Source organism: Scomber japonicus, chromosome 23 (genome assembly GCF_027409825.1).
Source record: "Scomber japonicus isolate fScoJap1 chromosome 23, fScoJap1.pri, whole genome shotgun sequence".
NCBI classification, from domain to species: Eukaryota; Metazoa; Chordata; class Actinopteri; order Scombriformes; family Scombridae; genus Scomber; species Scomber japonicus.
Window position 1 is genome coordinate 17,983,786 of NC_070600.1, and position 18,241 is coordinate 18,002,026.

General features: G+C 40.7%; 1 protein-coding gene across 1 annotated transcript in view; it reads left to right on the top strand.

The window, feature by feature from the left end:
- magi2a (membrane associated guanylate kinase, WW and PDZ domain containing 2a) overlaps window positions 1–17,464 on the top strand; it is a 228,452-nt gene extending 210,988 nt beyond the window's left edge. Inside the window, exons 16-22 of the mRNA XM_053343945.1 lie at window positions 3,470–3,721; window positions 4,216–4,401; window positions 5,900–6,116; window positions 7,320–7,545; window positions 8,477–8,629; window positions 11,840–11,978; window positions 16,628–17,464. Of these exons, the coding sequence (XP_053199920.1) occupies window positions 3,470–3,721; window positions 4,216–4,401; window positions 5,900–6,116; window positions 7,320–7,545; window positions 8,477–8,629; window positions 11,840–11,978; window positions 16,628–17,367 (1,913 nt within the window). The 3' untranslated portion in view covers window positions 17,368–17,464. The remainder of the gene's footprint in view (window positions 1–3,469; window positions 3,722–4,215; window positions 4,402–5,899; window positions 6,117–7,319; window positions 7,546–8,476; window positions 8,630–11,839; window positions 11,979–16,627) is intronic.
- Window positions 17,465–18,241: the final 777 nt, after the last annotated feature.

Consider the following 18,241-nt stretch of genomic DNA (forward strand, 5'->3'; position numbering starts at 1 on the left):
CACCAGCCAGTTAAGAGAAGTGAGGAGTAAGCGGTCAGTGGCTGAATAAAACATGTTATAAAATAGGTTTCTCAACAACTGTGAATCACTGCAACCACAGGAGGTTGGAAACAGTCATAAAAGAGCACAAATAATATTAGGCTGATGGGTCCGGTAGTATGCAAGATACACACAGGGACACACAGACACATGGATATAATGTCATATAATAATTATACAGCATGTTGGGGTAGCACATTAGTGATCAGTTGTAAGTCTAAATCAGTTGTTTTTACACCCCACAGTGCAGCATGAGGCCATCACTGTCCAGTTTTACAACATATATGAATGACTGAGACATATTTAGACTCTATAAAGGATGTAGCTGCTGATATTCTATACTTTTTTAACATGACAAATGCAAAGTGAACCAACAGTGAATTTTATCATACTAACAAGTTCCATCTGTGTAGCTTAAGCCTGATTTAGTTTTTTCCTTTTGTGCCATAGAGCTCAGTTGTTGTCCTCAACCTATTAAATGGCCACAGTGTACAGTGGGTGACACATTCCTTCATTACAATGAACATGGCCACTGTAAATTATTTCTAATCAGTCCTACACACACCACCCTGCTACTGTATAGAGCACCAAAGGTATATAAATCCATGGCTGAAAACAGTCTCCAACAAACAATTTCATCAACAATCATGCTTGGATTTTTTCCAAAGTAATTCAGTAATTACTTTTTTAGACATAACAAAAGCACAGAGTGTGTCAGGAATATTGACCGTATTTGATCTGATTTGATTAGATAACCCTAACCCTAAAAACCCTGCTTGTGTCTGTCCAATAATTAGCTTTATGTGCAACAGTGGAAAGTAACCTTGTACATTTATTCAAGTACAATTTTGAGGTTTTTGCACTTTACTTGAGTGTTGAGTTTTCTGGCACTTTCTAGTTCTACTTCACTTAACCCCAGAGGGAAACTCTTTTTACTCCACTAAATTAATTATACAACTCCATGGCTGAAAATAGGCCATAAAAAATCCCCTATCTACTCCTTTTTATGTGTTTTGTTTTTTTTTGTTTTTTCTAAAATAAAAAAAAATAAAGAAAAAAAAAGAGAAAAGCAAACTACAGAGCCCAGTTGTTTCAGGAATCTGCTGAGCCTTTAAAAACAATCTCTATATTTGTGAGCTGTTTTTAAAAATTTTGGGGGGAAGTGAGAAAGTCACAAAGTAAAAGAGAGATAGAGTCTTGCATTGTTGATTTTTTTATTTTTCATCGGACTTGTTGACAATAACAAAAATCTTAAGAGTACTGCCGGGCCTTATCCTTTAAATTGATGATAGATGAAGCGAGTCAGAAGTTGAGATAAACCGCCTCCTTGCTCACTGATAAAGTCTATTTTTGGTGTACTTTTAAAGGACACAGTAAATCCTGCACAGAACAGCTTTGGGATATTGGATTACACACTGAATTGATCTCTCACATCTTTGTCCTCTATGTTATTGAATTCTTATGTTATCTTTCTTCTTCCCCTTGTTTCTTCCTCACCTCTCGCCTCTCTCCGTTTCACCGCTATACCATTCTTACCCTTTAATGATTCAGGAAACGGGATTTACTCAGTCAGAAAAGTGAAGCGCTAATCTATCTGAGTAATTACACTGAAGCCTCCCTAAAAAGCACATTAGCACACTCTTGTTCTTACACACTCGGTTACACTGTTGTCCTTACTCAAGCTTCTTTACCTCAGCACCTTTTGAGCCTGGAAACTGGGATGACACTTCCTCTAGTGAATGCCAGCCTCCCCTTGTTCTCATTATTGCTGCCTCTCCACACAAAACACACGCTCACACACTCTTCTCAGCAATCCACTTCATCCCACTCTATTCCGCCCTCTCTGTCAATTTCTTCTCACCAAAGGCTACTGCCTGACTCATGCCTGGCCTCCTCTGCGGCCCTTACTTCCATCCTAATTGTCTGACTCCCACTGGCACTTTGCAAGGTGTCAGACTGCGCTCTTTGCTCTGAGCTTATACTTGCGCCTGCACCCCCACATTTTATACAATTCATATTCCCATTTTTTTTTTTTTTTTTTTTTTTTTTTTTTGAGTATTTCCATTTTTTTTCTATGCGCTTGTTGGTGGTGTAAGATACCACATGTAGGTTTGTATCTTTACAATGCCAGAACTCACTATAATGTCATATCAGTAAATTGAAGTTACAGTTTAAGATCCAAGATGTTAAGCTATACAGAAAAACCACAGAACTGCTTCATGGCCAGCTATCACAACAACAACAGCAGCAGCGGGGTTTGATCGCTCAGTATGCCAGAATGCATACACACAAAAAAAAAGGCTAGAGGTGGTGCAAGAAGCCGAATTTGGCTCTGGGTGGATTGACACCACGCTGCATTTTAATGATGTGTTTTACCACATTGTGACTGTTCTTTTGCTTCCCCTGTCTTGTGTGTTGCCGTGTTGTGTTTGCTTCTTGATTCTTCAGAGGGATGATTCTGCAGCAGCTTGTTCAGTTTTTTTTTGGGGGGGAGGGAGTGTGGGGAGGAGGGGGCGTACAGAGGAAAGAGTACTGCCGCCTGTAAAATTAATTGTTTTTGCACGTACACATCATCACATTGATTTTTTGTCAAATAATTCATCAAACTGGTTATTTTTAATTAAAACAAAAGTGCAAAGAGTGGCAGGAATCTTAAGTTGCCTTGATTTCTAAATAAGAAGATTTAGTGACTGACAGGCATTTGATCTCCTAAAAATGCTGCTTGTGTTGGTTCATTTACTTAACTACTATACTTAATTACAATTTGGAGATACTTGTCTACTTCAGTATTTCCATTTGCTGCTACTTTATAATTCAGTTCTGCACTACATTTCAGTATAAGACAATATTGTACTTTTTACTCCACTACACAAATTTAACAACTGTAGTGGCTAGTTACTTTGCAGATTGACTTTCTATAAAAAAGCTTTTATAAAATATAACAAATCGTTAAATAAAGTATTAAACATTTATTCCATCCTTTTTATCTTTGGATTTTTTTCAGATGTTTATGAGGCGTTAACAATTCCTCCAGAAGTAATATTCTCTCTAAACTTCTCAGATGGTTTCATTTAAATAGCTATTTGAAGCACAAAGGGGTCAAATTATCTAATGTTTGACAAAAAGAAGAAAGATTAGATTCATAGCCCCTCACATTTATCTTGCAACCCTCAAGACTAAACTTAACTATAAATAATCTAGCTCCACCTCCAACACTTAAAATACTGCATTAATACATCAAATATATAATAATATATCACTCATAGGGGCAACTTCTTTACTTGTACTTGAGATGGATGTTGAATGCATGACTTACTCATAATGGCATTCACTTACATTGTTGTATTGGTACTTAAGTGAAAACTTCTTTCACCACTGTCTCATGTGTGGATGATCAGCTGCCTGCTCAGTTCTCTACCTCCCTCTACAGGTGAGTCCTGTCCGGAGAACGGCCGCAGCCCCGGCTCTGTCTCCACGCAGCACAGCTCCCCACGCAGTGACTTCACATATGGCAACAGCACCAGCACTACCCAGGCACCCATGGGCAACACCGCCACTTCAGACGGCACCTCGACCCCCAACACGCAGCCCAGTGATGTCATCATTAATCGAAAGGAGAGTGAAGGCTTCGGGTTCGTCATCATCAGCTCGCTCAACCGGCCCGAGGCGACCACCACTAACAGTAAGTACAGTGATTGGTTTAGTGGTGTTTTACAGAGTCAAGTAGATGCTTATGCATTATCAGTCATCCTGTATTCTGTATAACAACTGTTTAAAGTGCTTGAATGAAAGCTCTTAACCTCATGTAAACTACAAGATAATCTTAGATAGCTTCACGATGAGAGCAACAATGTGAACTTAAGTATGAGAACAGGTCATGGCTCAATAAAACGTGAAGCAGCTCTTGGTTTGTCTTCTCAATTATACATGCCCTTCACAATATGTCAGTCACACACATCTCTGGTATTCTGCCGTGAGCATCAGCGCATCGCCCACACACATGAAAAAACCTGGATGCCTTACGTAAGCCTGGGGTGAACAGCAAAATGAGAGAGACAGAGAAATAGTCAGTCAGTCTGTGAGTGAGTGCTGTGTGAGCACAGACAGGCATAATCCTCCTGTCTGCTGCTGACCGTGTCTTTACCTGCAGCGTGTTGTGTCTGAATCCTCCAACAGCTGTGCCCCATAAAATTGGCCGCATCATCGAGGGCAGCCCGGCCGACCGCTGCGGGAAGCTGAAGGTGGGAGACAGGATACTGGCTGTGAACAGTCAGTCCATTGTCAACATGCCGCACGCCGATATCGTTAAGCTGATAAAGGATGCGGGCCTCAGCGTCACCCTGAGGATCATACCACAGGACGGTGAGAGAACACGTGGACACACACACACTTCATGTGGACATGACAGATGAGGACTCCAAGGTGCAATACTTTGGGGTAGACAATGATTTATGACAGTAATTGAATTGGCTTTATTAAATGAAAGTTGTAATATGAGTTTTGCATAATGTGATTCTTTTTAGATTAACTGTCACTTTCTGTCACATTCATGAGTTTGTGTTCAGCTGGTCTTCAGATTCTGTTCACTGAGGCTGTTTCCATAACACTTTTGCATGCAAACGCTTAACAGAGCTGCTGTCTCTTATAATAGTTACAGTAACACAAAGTAGACTGTTACTATGGTGTTTAAAAATGATATTTCTGTACTTTGTTGTATGCCTTTGGGGCCTGGTCTCTGTTGGAAAATAAAATGTTTAATCTTGTGAGACTTAAAGCCAATCACAACAGACGATTGAAATTATGAAAGATAATTCATGAGATGAAAAGCATGATTTGATTAAAAGATGGACAAATCTAATATTATATCTGTTTAAAAAATGAAAGAGGTGTCTGGTTTGTCTCCTTGACTTCACCTCCTTTTTTCATGTTCATCAATATGTAGAGCTGCATATTGACTTGTTTTGCCTCTCCCCTTGCTTTTAATGATTGTGATTTGGATGTGATGGTGGTTGGAAATGGCATAGCTCTTTAAAAAAAATAAAGCTGCACTAATCAATATTTTTATATGAACAATCGATCAAATAACTACATGTAATGTGAAAGAGGACAAACCCACATTACATCATTCTGCAGTTCCTCTCCCCCTCTCCCCCTCTCCCCTAAAAAGCTTTACTGAGCTTTTTAGTGTATTTCAGCTCACCGCTCGGGTTTTAAGGCTCACAACTTTACTGTTTTGGTTCACTCTCACTACTCTGATCAATACTATTTTCAGGCAGCAAGAAGCTCTGAAAGACCCACTGAACACTACCTGCCTAGGAGACAAAGATAGCGATTAGGTCACGAAGAAAGTTTAAAAGTCAGATATTTTCATTTTGAGCTCGTAGAAACCAAACCAGAACTAACTGAGCTGCAATTAATGATTTTTTTTATTGATAATCATTTTGTTTATATAATGTTTGGAAAATAGTGAAAAGGTCCATTATAATTGCTTAAAGACAGAGTTAACATCTTTAAATGTTTTTTTCTGTCTGTTATGAAGTAGTAAATAGTATTGAAATATTCAATTATCAAAATAGTTGAAGATTAATTTAATTGTTACAGCTCCACCATTGGCCTTGACAGAAACATAACTGTTGCATTATGAATTATAATATAGCTCTGTGTCTTCTGGATGTGTAAGCAAACTGTCAACATGTTCACTCTATCACTTTAAAAGTTGATGATGTGTTTAAAGTTTGTTGTGCTGCCCCCAAGTGGCCAACAATAAATCAATGCACCCTCACTCGGGTTAGAAACAGCTTAAGAACTACTCGCTGTTCTTGTATTTGTCTCACACTCTGTCCTTCCTTCTCAATCCTAGAAGTCAGCAACCCCCCTTCAGCCCCCAGCTCAGAGAAGCAAAGCCCCATGGCCCAGCAGCACAGCCCCAAGACCCAGCCCAGCGTCGCTGCCTCCCTGCCCACATCAACAGTCACAGAGCCCAGCCTACCTGTCTCCCAACCTAACCCCATCCCCCACCAGAGCCCTGTGACCCAGCTGCCGGCCCCTCCACCTCAGACCTACACCCATGAGAGCAGGTAAGACAGAGTTTATCAGGGCTTTGAGTTTATTTTTTTCAAAGAAGGGACATCTTAATTAGTATGAGCACTTCAGTCTATCATGTAAATGTGGCTGATTTACCCACACAGGCTAATTTATGCACATGTAAAAGCACATAAGAGCAAGCAAATAGTAAAATAATTACATAAGCAGTAGCACTACTCCAGATTATGACAGCATGTTTGATTATCAAGTAAACACTGTTTTTATAGATTTAGAGAACAAACAGAGAGATGTGCTGTTGTGTTCTGTGGGTTTAGTGTTCCAGGTATGTGTTGCTTGATAGGAAAAGGCCCAAAGGTAATTTTTTTCTTTGTGGTATTTTACAATCCTCTCTGGCAGTAGCTCTGATAGATGAGTTTTGGTCTTGTTTAATGAATTCAATGAACAGACGAGGGTCCAGACCATGAAGTAGTGGCAAACAGTTGACTTATATTAAAAGCTTTTTTGTCCTCACGCTGTGGCACAGTGATTTGCAGTTTGACTTTGGGATGCAGCAAAGCATTTTTTTTATTTTTTTATAGACTGACTCTCTGAGAATGCAGGTACGAGCGTATCAGACCTTATCATCCCCATTGTCCACATTCTTTTTATTCCTCTAAGACTTTTTTGTCCTCTTCAGCTTTTGTTAGAGTTTCTTCCTCCTCCTTTTACCTTCTTCACTCTCTCTTTCTATTTCACCTCCTCTCTCTTTTCATCTCTCACTCATTCTTTTCCGCCACTTTGTTGTATAACATCACTTAACTCTTATGGACTGCTAAATTATTTACGTAAATTGCGTCTTTATAGAGATCTGTTGAATATTTCACCAAGAACTACAGGGGTCCAAAATCTACAGTGTCATTGGCTTTTACCTCTGCTTTACCCAGTATCCAAATCTCTTGTACTCTGCATTACCTGCCTCTGAGAGAGCTTGTTTTTATTATTAACATTTCATGTGATGTGGGAGGAAAAACGGTGTAATTTTCCCACTTAGGTCATTTTTAATGGCTGTCAGTGAAAAGCAAAACAAGCCATCATTGTCAGTATGGGAATAGGCAGAAAATTGTCAGAAAGCATTATTTACACAGAACCCTAGGTGCACTGATACATACACAAGTAATGTATCACGTCGGAAGGTAATGATGAAAGTAATAGAAATCCACCAGGAAGTTCTTCTTTCATTCTGATTGGTCTGTTAGTTACAGGTCAGAGGTGAAGGCGAGACAAGATGTTAAACCAGACATCCGACAGCCGCCGTTCACAGACTACCGTCAGCCACCGGTGGACTACCGGCACCCTCCTGTGGCAGACTACCGGCAGCCACCTACGCTTGACTACAGACACCCGCCGCTGCTGGACTACAGACCACTAGCCCCTGATGCCAGACAGTTTGCAATCCCAGACTACAGAATGCCCCCAGTCCAAGTAAGGATGTTTTTCACAGTCCTATCGCTGACTCTTATCAAGGGCCCAACTGATACTGGATTTCTAAAGCAGATAACCTTTTTATATCAGAATCAGTTTTATTGACTGGGTATGTTTGGACACAAAAGGATTTTGACTCTGGTCTCCAGACTCTGGCTCTCAATGTACTCACATAGAAATGTACAGGAAGATAGACATACACAAGATATACAACTAAAACAAGTATGCTCTTGGAGATAAGCCAATATATATACATTAAGTGTCCATAATCACTCAGTATTTATACTATATAGTGCATTATATTTACCTTTTGCCATTTCATTCAAATTCTTGATGTGAAATGTATGCTATGTAGTGCCCTCAAAAATGTCCATAATAGAGAGAAAAAGCAGCTTCCATGGTATATAGACTTTCTGCGGATAATCCCACAATGCAAACCGTCCCATTTTAGGGATGCAAGAATTACAGTTGTACAACTGATGATGCAAAATGACTATGATTCATAAAAATCTGGATTTATCGCTCACCAAAGTAATGAGTGATTAGAAGTATTATGAGCAGGATGAATATGTACATACAGACACATATGAAAAAAACATGTAAAATCTTTCTCCTGGACAAATTATGTAATCATGACATTGTATTTAATTGCTGCAAACATTTATTTGGGTTATTTGGCATTTCTGCATGGTAATGTCTTGTTACTTATCAGGTAACAAGTTGCTATTTATAAACCAAAGGTGCCATGCATACACATATGTAAAACAAGTGCTTTCATTTAACTTCTTACTGATTTAGTATAATTTACACTGAGCTGATTCTTTCATATCTTTGAGCAGCTCCCTTGTTTAGCAATAATACATTTAATAACAGCCAGTTTTCTCCTCAGATAACACTGAATCTTATCCTATCTGATCTTTGCTTGTCTCAGCTTTCACAGGACTTTGACTTCTTCACAGTGGAGCTGGAGAAGAGTGTAAAAGGCTTCGGTTTTAGCATCCGTGGAGGACGGGAGTACAAGATGGATCTGTTTGTCCTACGGCTGGCAGAGGACGGACCAGCCATCCGCAACGGGAGGATGAGGGTAGGTGTGATGTTATTTCCTTTAAAAAGTACCTTCACACAAGGCTAGAGAAGCAGTATTTTACTTTTTCTCTTGGGTTTAAAGTTTGAAGTATCACTGCTGGGACTCCTTATGGTTGTGGAGTACACTTCTACATCACTGCAGCAAGGTGAGACATTAAACCACCGGAGGTCAGCAGAAACAAGATTTTCACAAGGCGTTAAGTTGCTCTATAAGGAAGCTATTACATCCTCTTAGAAGGTTAAGTTGTTTTCTATCGCTCTGGATTACATGGCAGACATTCGCTGAAATTGTCTGATGTTATCGAAGCTGCAACAGCAACTCTCCCAATACGATTAAAAAAATAATCTGTCAAAATAACTTGGCGACGGCTCCGTTTTTTTTCAGGCGTTTGTCTCCTCCCGTATTGCTGCTCCTCAACTCCCAACTGCATCTAGTGCCGATGATAATCGCAAAGATAAAGATAGATAAAACATTTAAGTGGGCCAACTTAAATTGTACTTCAGTGTTTGCATAGCTGCACAATTCTCCCTCTAATTACAGTCACTGCTGTACTATTCAGTCAGAGAAAGCAGACACATATTTTCTAAATTTATGTAGATGTAATAAAAAATAAAATGCAAATCCAAGTAAAGTATATGGCTTTCCCACACCACCACACATATTGAAACTTAAACAGTATGTTATTTCTTTTTTTTGGTCCTCTTCTTCACCTTCTTGCATTTTTTCTGATCTTTATGCCTGGTGCCGATAGCCTTTGGTGTGCTCTAGATTCCTTATCTGTAATGAACCTGTCAAAGATAATGTGTGCAAAATGCCCCTGGGGGAGGTATTACTTTCCCTCTATGGTGGCGTAATCGATGGAGGTCCGGTGGGCTCAGACTCAGGTGGGAGAGGAGGAAGGAATCCCTCTTGAGCTCCACTTAAAGTCACCATACAAGATGCCATTAATTTGTCTTAGATGAATGGCCAGAGAGTAACACTCCTGGTAAGATATTGAAAGAGACTCAATACTTTGCTCCTCAATAGATTTCCGACAACAAGGTGTAAAGTATACTGTCATCCTTCCTCCAACAAATCTAAATCTACACCTCTGGGCGCAGAAAGGAATCAATCTGTGTTTAACTTAAGTAAATGTGATACATTAGTTAAAAAGCATTTGACGTGCCTGTCACTTTGGATTTTAGATGCACTTTGAAACATATTAAGGTGCAAAAACCAAAAAGCCCTCTTGCATTGCAACTCCCTGCTGTTACTCTGACATTTTGAGTTTAAGCCAAGTCATTTCTCCTTAACAGGCACTTTGTCACATCTTTAAAAAGGTGGAAAAGAATCTATTTTGACAAAGAACGCTGAATAATAACAACACTCTTTTTTTTTAAGGTTAATTTGCCAATGTGGGAGCTTTTAAGAAAATTATACAAAGTGATTAGTTATTACAGATAATCATTCAGCACATGTAATTACCTCTCTTAAGTTTTTAAACGTCAATATAAAATTGGATTGTGCAAATTGTAAAAGCAATGCCTTCATCTCCACTGAACGTTCTTCGTGCTCAGCTTTCACATGCCGTCCATTCAACTTTGGTTCCCGCTTTATTAACGATGAAAATGGCATCACTCTCCTCTGCTGTTAAGAGGTGAGGATTAATGAGAAAACTGCCTTGCCTTCCACCTCTCCTCGGACCACCGTAATGACACCTAATGACTCCCCCCTTTCTTAACTCGAGTCCGCTCCTGACTTTCAAATTACCCCAGCCATTACCGGAGGACTTCTCCATTTGTTAACGTAATTGGCTGGCACGTTTTGTCCTGTTCCCGGTGAGTCCTCCCCATTAGTCAACCTCAGAGACGTCTCTTGATGGGATGAGAAGTGGGAGTCTTGACGGAAGGAGGATTGACATTTGACCCATCCTCGTAATCATCATGGATTGGTCCCAATCTCAGTGTAGAGCTAAAAAAAGCAATAGATTATCCAGCCAATTTTAAACTAGCTGTTAACATAACGTTGCAGTTATGGTTGTTTTAAATGGGTAGTACATTGGTATTCATGAGGGTGTCCTTCTTTGTTCCTCAGCTGCCCCATGAGAAGTAGACCACCATTGATGACATGTCCAAATTACTGCCCAAATTAATTATAACTGACATCAGTTCATGGCTAGTAATGCTTATTAATGCTTACAGAAACTCAGGGGAAAGCAAATGTATTATAGATCCATATTGATCCTCACAAATCCTTAATAAAAGAGGCTTGTTAATATTCTGTTTTATGTGTAGTCTGCTCATTTCCACACCTGCCACGTAATAATTGACTCAATCATAGATGATGGCACCTCATTTGTTTTTTAATTTAGCATTTCTGTCATTTGTAGTTAATAAAAGATTCATTATTCAAATAGTAAATTGCACAGAATACATTCATATTGGCTATGTTCTACATGTGAAACCCTAACCCACATGGCATGTTACACCTTTCATTTTGGTTTTGTTTTACCTTCACAGTAACAGTAAAGATATACGATATACACAGATGGAGTTGATAGCATGGGCAGTCTTATGTTACTTTATTTGATTTTGTTTTTACATTTCTACCCTAACCCTAACCCTTCATTAATAAATAATGTCCAATATACTTACTTACATTCAGTATATTGAGTGCGTGACATTATATGTAATGTATGATTAATATGTTATTAAATTGCTTCCTTTAGTTAATAAGCAAAGAGAGACTATAAGAAAAAGCCTCAGATGGAAAGCATGAAATTCAATTCACACAATAATGTGTGAAAAGATGGTGGGTTTTTTACACAATAGGGGGGAAAATATGTGTACACCTGAACATTAAATCCATACATCAGTTCATTAAAATGTACTGAATATACATGTAATGATGACTTCAGGAACAAAATATAGTCAATTCACACCAAGAAGGTACGAAATCTGGCCACACCAAGTTCACCTCATCCAAGTCAGTGAGGTCAAACGCTAATGTTGGATGATCAGGCCTGGCTCACAGTCAGCTTTCCATTTCATCCCAAAGGTGTCGGATGGATTTAAGGTCAGGGCTATGTGCAGGGCAGTCAGGTTTTTCCACACCAAACTGGGAAAACCATTTTAATGGGCCTGGCTTTGTGCAGGGGAGCATTGTGAAAAATCTATTTTTGTCTCTGACAGATGTTTACAACTTTTATTTTCTGTCACACACATCCAGGTAGGGGACCAAATCATTGAGATCAATGGAGAATCAACACGAGACATGACCCACGCCAGGGCCATTGAGTTGATCAAGTCTGGAGGCCGGCGTGTTCGTCTGCTTCTAAAGAGGGGCACAGGGCAGGTCCCAGAGTATGGTAAGTATCCATGCAACAACAACTTTCTTTGTCTTTGGGATCATTTCTTACCTCTTTTCTCTTCAGTGTCTTACCTAATATCACTTCAACTCTTGATAACATTTTTCTGGCATGCATTCAATTCATGTTATATCTTCTGGCTTTAAATACTCGCTGTATTCTTTATATTCTTTATTCTGTATTTCTGTACTGTTTAAAAAAACTAATTATTTGTCTTTTCTAACATCAGTTTATCTTCTGTCCATTTCAGTGATCTATCACTAATTGATTGGTCTAGGTTGTTACTTCCCCTTCTATAGGAATGGTATCTTCCAGTCTCTCCATGTGCATGAAAAGTGACAAGCATGGCTCCCCCTATTTCTTCCTAATGGGCCACTCTAAAGACACGGTTTGTGACCATACGAATGTTTTTCTCTTCACTTAACCCTGGCTTTTTGTGCTGTGGTTTTGTGTGTCGTGTGATTTTTTTTTTTTCTTTTGTGACTACCTCTTCAACATGCATTTAGCACATTTAGCATATTAAAACAATTTGGTGAGCCGGAACGGTTGACAATTTTGCCTTTTTGTGTAAGAAATGATCAACAAATATGGCTGCAAGCTGCGGGAGGTTGTGAAATTAGTGATCATAACTCTCCCCCTGAACGATAGATAAATCAGCAGCTACCTACAGGCCCAAAAATATAGAAATATGAGCGTTCACCCTGACTCAGCCAGAGGAGATGAACGTGAAATATATGCGGCAGATTATTTACCCAGCAAAATCTCAGCGCAGCATGAATTGAGCCTGGAAGGGGACATTTATTTGTGTGACACCGCGCGTAATAAAACCCCAATGCGCCACTCATTCCTATGGCTCCTGCAGCAGCACGACGCACACTTTCCTCACATCATCCCACTCCAGAGAAAGTCGCATTAAAGGGAGCTCTGCAGCCACTAAAGCCCCCCGCTGACACACATTCATCAGGGTTTGGCCTTGGTGGTCACCCTCCAGCCCTTAAACACAGGAAATAGAGGGTGATGTCATTTCCTCCCTTGTCGACCCTTTTTCTGCCAGCCCCCTTCCAGGCAAGGATTTAATGTGTACACAGACACAGGGAGTCTTACTGCGGTCATCCAGAAGACACAGTGTTCCATCATTAAAGCTCTTTTCTGTGTTCTTTCGGCGTTACCTTGCTGCCTAAAATTTGCAGCAGTATTTTAACCTACTTTTTCTTTTGTGCGAGCACAATTCAGCATTTATCTTTAGAAATTAACTTTTTTTTTGCGTACTGGAGGCTTATGTGAATCATCTATGGTCATCAATTTGACTATTTAACACATTAGCATGCTTGTTCAAAGGAGGATGTTGTTTTTCTTTGAGGGTCTTGTGCTGTGCTTTTAAGGAGCAGCTGAATGCAAACTGAATGTCAGGAAAACAAGAATATAATTAGTGTATTGTTGGCATAAAATCATACGGTTGTGGGCATGTGCATGGATATAAGTGTGTGCTTGTCTATGTGTGGTATTGCGTGCATTCTTTGTGCCTTTATCTAAAGTTGCATGAGCTTAGATTTCTGGGAATTTTGCTTTGAAATTCTCTAAAAAAGCCAAAACAGGAGGAAAAATATGGAAAAATAACTTATCTTTAGGAGCAGCTCACAAGTGTTTATTTAGGACATCTGTCATTGCTGCCAACCAAAAATTCACATTACACGGTTAATCACATTTATGCTCAGAGAGGAATAGAAAATCAGACACAATTTCATGATCATCTGCCCTTCTGTTGGGTTTTTAAAAAAGGAAAATCTTATGTAACTTTAATGTTTTTAAGTTCATTTTATTTAAGTATGAAACTATGAATATCTAAGGTAGCAATAATAGAGAACTTGTGATGCAGTCCCATAAAAATCTGGGTGTCCTGCAAGAGACATAGCAAAAAATAAAAAAGAGCACAAAGTAATGGCGCTGAGAGTAAAGATATGGGTCAAATCCAAACTCTGGATCCTACACTTCCCATAATGCAACCCCCGTTTTTCATTAGACTTTCCCAGCGAAATTAGAGCCAAAATTGAGATTACTCAAGAATGTAATTTTCTCAGACTAATTAACATGAAATTAACAGCAAGTAGCCTCCAAACATATAAATAAGCGTGAACATGTAGGAAATGGGTCAGAATTGTTAAATGGAGTGCAGCAGGTGGATCCAAATGCAGAGGCCGCAGGAAAAGTTGGGCTGAAGAAACACGTGTTTATTCAAGGCTCGTGCAGGCAAAACAAAGTCGATAGGTCAAAACAGCTAAACTGAGCGCTAAGCCGAGCAGAACAAACTGAACAGACTGCACAGAACAAACTAGAACAGAGGATCCAGCAAATACTGATCCGAAAACCACAGCAAACTGAACTAATGAGGGAATGGGGAACTGATGGTTGGACAGGGGAACAGGCAGGGAAACACAGGGAGCACAGCAGGGCTAATGAGGCTGATACAGGGCAGGTGTGGGGGAAAACATAGAGAAAGGCTGAGCTAATGAGGCTAGATGCAGGGCAGGTGTGAAGGGAAAGGCTGTCTGGGGTTACGGGGGAAAAAACACCGGGAGGACACAGAGCACAGACTAACCAGTAAAAGGCAACCAAAACACAATGCTAGAATCTTCAAAAAGAAACAACTCACGTAAGCCTTCTCCCATTCAGTCCAGTCCAAACAAACAGGAAGAAAAGTCCAAAAACATAGACCTCTTTCATAACCTAAAAACATGTGAATTACATGAAAAGCATTAAACCTGGAAGCTCAGAGAAACCAGCCCAAAACACACATCATCTGATCATAAAACAAACTCATTATGAACCACGTAAAGCCAAAAGCTCTTCCAATAAAGGATATGTATACAAACTTAAATGTCAGAACAATTAAAAGTTAAATACAATGAGCTGTCGTATCTCAAGTGGTCCTTTTAAAACAATCTGCAACCAACTATGTACCATGGTTTGTTTGCTTTGGTCCAGATCAGTGGATGAGTTGCTACTTTGTCGCACTTTGCTTTTAGTTCGGTTCGGTTTGGTTTCACACAATCAAAATTTCAAGCAAATCAAAATGAATTTTAACAAAAGCCATGTGGGAGTTGTCAGTCATGTTCATTGGTTTGTTTTTCTTCCAGTGTGACCATTGTTGTAGAATTTTCGGACTGCCCCACATAATCTGACTCCCCTGCACGTGGATACACATACACACTTCATGATATATACTCACAATCTCCGTTTCCGTTTAAATATATTTACTGAAAGCAGTCTTATTGTCTTCGGTTTACTGCAGGAAAATGAATAATGAATGAATAGTAAATTGGGAAGGAGATGGTTTTATGGAGGAGTTTCACTAAGCGAAATTCAAGTCCCCTCTTGGGCGAAATTGAACAATTCAAGGTGCGACACAAAGTAAATCTTTTTGCAGACATATCTGGATCCTTTTTGTCACTAGTGGCAACAGGGGAGAGAGGCGGGAGTCATATTTAGTTGTGTTAGTTGTGTAACTTCTAACAAAATCTGACTCCCTCTTATATTAAAAATGCAAGATGTGACACACACCAAATTCACTCTGCTGACATACGCTGGTCTTCTACTAAAAAGTGAAATCATCTTTTTAAAACACTTTAAAAAAACAATTACAAGATGTCTCTCTCTTTACTAAAACATCCATCATTTGTTTGTGCACTGGAGGTGAAGTTTCCACATCACACTTGTGTAGCTACTGTTTAAAGGGTCAAGAATGAATTTTCCATCTCAAATACTGAACATACCACAGTGTATATAATGTGTAATGGTGATTTAACAGAATTAAAAGGAGACTGGAGCCTCAAGTGAGCTGAGAAAAGCCATCAGTGCAGCAGGTGGTAATCACAAGTTTCTTAAAGTCATGCTGGTACATTCACACATATACAGCAGGGCTATTCATGAGCTTAATGTCACTTAATTGTACCAAGTAAAGGTAAAAGACTCTTATGTTCCAGAGCTCTCAGAAGTGACCCGGTGCTGCTCTTAGCTCTGCGTCTAATATGCTCCAGCGCTGCATGAGACTCTCCTTATAATTGAGCCTCAAGGTGCTAGGATAGCTAACTTAGCCTCTGGCCCCTGCCTACCCCACTGAAAATGACTGATGGCTGAGGGACCGAGATTCATTGGTGCAGAAACAGAAGCTAACAGTCTGTGAGAGTAGAGTTTTGGAGGAGCGTGGTGTAGATTCGCTGCAGCTACTACTCTGGATACGGAGTTCTTCAGGCTTAAGAGAGAGAGGGAGATAGGGGCACTCAGCCCCCGAGGTTTTCATTCTCACTAAAGTACCACCCTATTGGGCACATCATCCATTTCATTAAACCTGTTTTCGATTTTCCGCCAAGGTTTTAGATTGGCCGGGGCTTTAAAAGAGCGAGGGGAGTCAGATTGATGTTGACTAAAAGTAGAGTTGCCCTGTGACACGATCGGAAGAAGGTTGTAGAGCCACTCTCATGTTTACTTTAATTCTTTCGTCTTGTAGAGTAGGAATGATTGCTGTGATAATTGTTTTTGTTTTGATTTAGCGGTTTGGTTTGGTTGTGCAGTGGCATGTGTGCAAGCTTTTAAGCAGAGAGAATGAATGTGTTTGTGTTTTGCATTATTGACTCCACGATTATGTGTTCCAGACAATGCCGCCTCATGGGATGCTTGCCCTTCAGCCTCCCCAAGCCTGTCGGAAGTAGCCCCTCCCATCGACAGCCTTTCCATGTCATCGCCTTCATCTCATCTGGCCCCAGCCCCCGACCCACCTCACCTGCCGCCTTTGGACGTCCCTCGAGACCCGGTGATACGAGACAGCAGGACAGAGCGTTCCAAGAGCCCCCAGAAGGCTGAGCTGTTGAATCCAGATCCAATCAGCCAGGGGAGGAGAGCGGCTACAACCGGTGGGAGCAGCAGAGCTAAGAAAGAGGGTGGCAGGTCCACCCACAAGGGGCACAGGGTGCAGCCCACTACTGAGGGGGACGGGGGCAAGGAGGGGCAGAGCGGAGAGCCTAAACCTTCCAGAAGCACCAGAGGGAGGTCCAAGGAGAGAAATACTGGGGACAGCAGCTTTCCCAGTGGGAAAAGAGAAACCACCCAGTCTCCCAGCAGCTCCATGCTTCCGCATACTAATGGAAACAGCAGGGAAGATGTGGAGCGTTACAGCAGCGGGCAGCAGCAGTTGGAGCTGGAGCAGAGCAAGCCCAGGCCCAGGGAACTGGACAGGGACCTGGGAGAGAGCCGGCCCAGCCTGCCCAACAAGAGCACCAGCAGCGGCAGTGCAGCAGGGAGGAAGGCCACGGTCTCTCCCGGTCCTTGGAAGATCCCTGGATCAGACAAGCTGCCCAGCACGCTGCGCACAGGCACGTCCACGCTGAGCAGATAACACCGCAGGTCCAGCACGGTGATCCAGAATGCTGTGGCAGCACTCATCTGAACTAAATCGCCCCATCTGGATGAAAATACCATCCTCATGCCTTCCTGTGCCCTTGTTCCTTCCCTTTACCCCCCACCCCCGCTAACCCGTTCTCCCATAAAATCAAAACCAAGGGGGGCAGGGTGATCTGGACCACATATTTTTAGAGTTTTATTTATGATACTGTACTCTAAATTATTTTGAGAAATATTTTACACCCACCACCTTAAGAACTGGAAATTCACCCACTTTTTAAAAGAACAGAAGAGCAAGCAGAATGTGTGTGTGTAGCGTGACGGGGAATCATTTGGGATGTATAAACATTGAAGAACTCCATTTTGAGTCCCATCCCCCCCAAATTTCCGCAGCGGCAGACAGGGGGACAAACAATCAGATATAAACAACTGACAGGAAGCAACTGTTGGTTGCCGTTGGATTTTTTTATATATCTACACAATGGAGTCTATTTTATGAAATGGAATGTTTAAAAGAGGGTTTGCCTGTTTTTGACAAGAGTGAATGGGACAAAGAGTGACAGCAGAGATGAAATTTATTCATCAACAGAACTTTGCCTTAACAGAGACTGTATGGGCCTGAATCTGTCTTGAATAATCTATCAGATGATTATAGACATAGATATATTATAATGAATATGAATATGTGGGATCATTTGTAAATAAGATCATCTTTAAGTGAAAAGAACCTTAGTTGAGCCGATGGAAATTCTAGTCCGTTCTTGGTCAAGCAAAGTGGCACGACATGGACGAGAACTTCCACCACACCAACTTCTCCCTCTTCTACACTCCCGTTCAGCCCTGTGATTGCAGTTTGGGGTCTGGGCAGG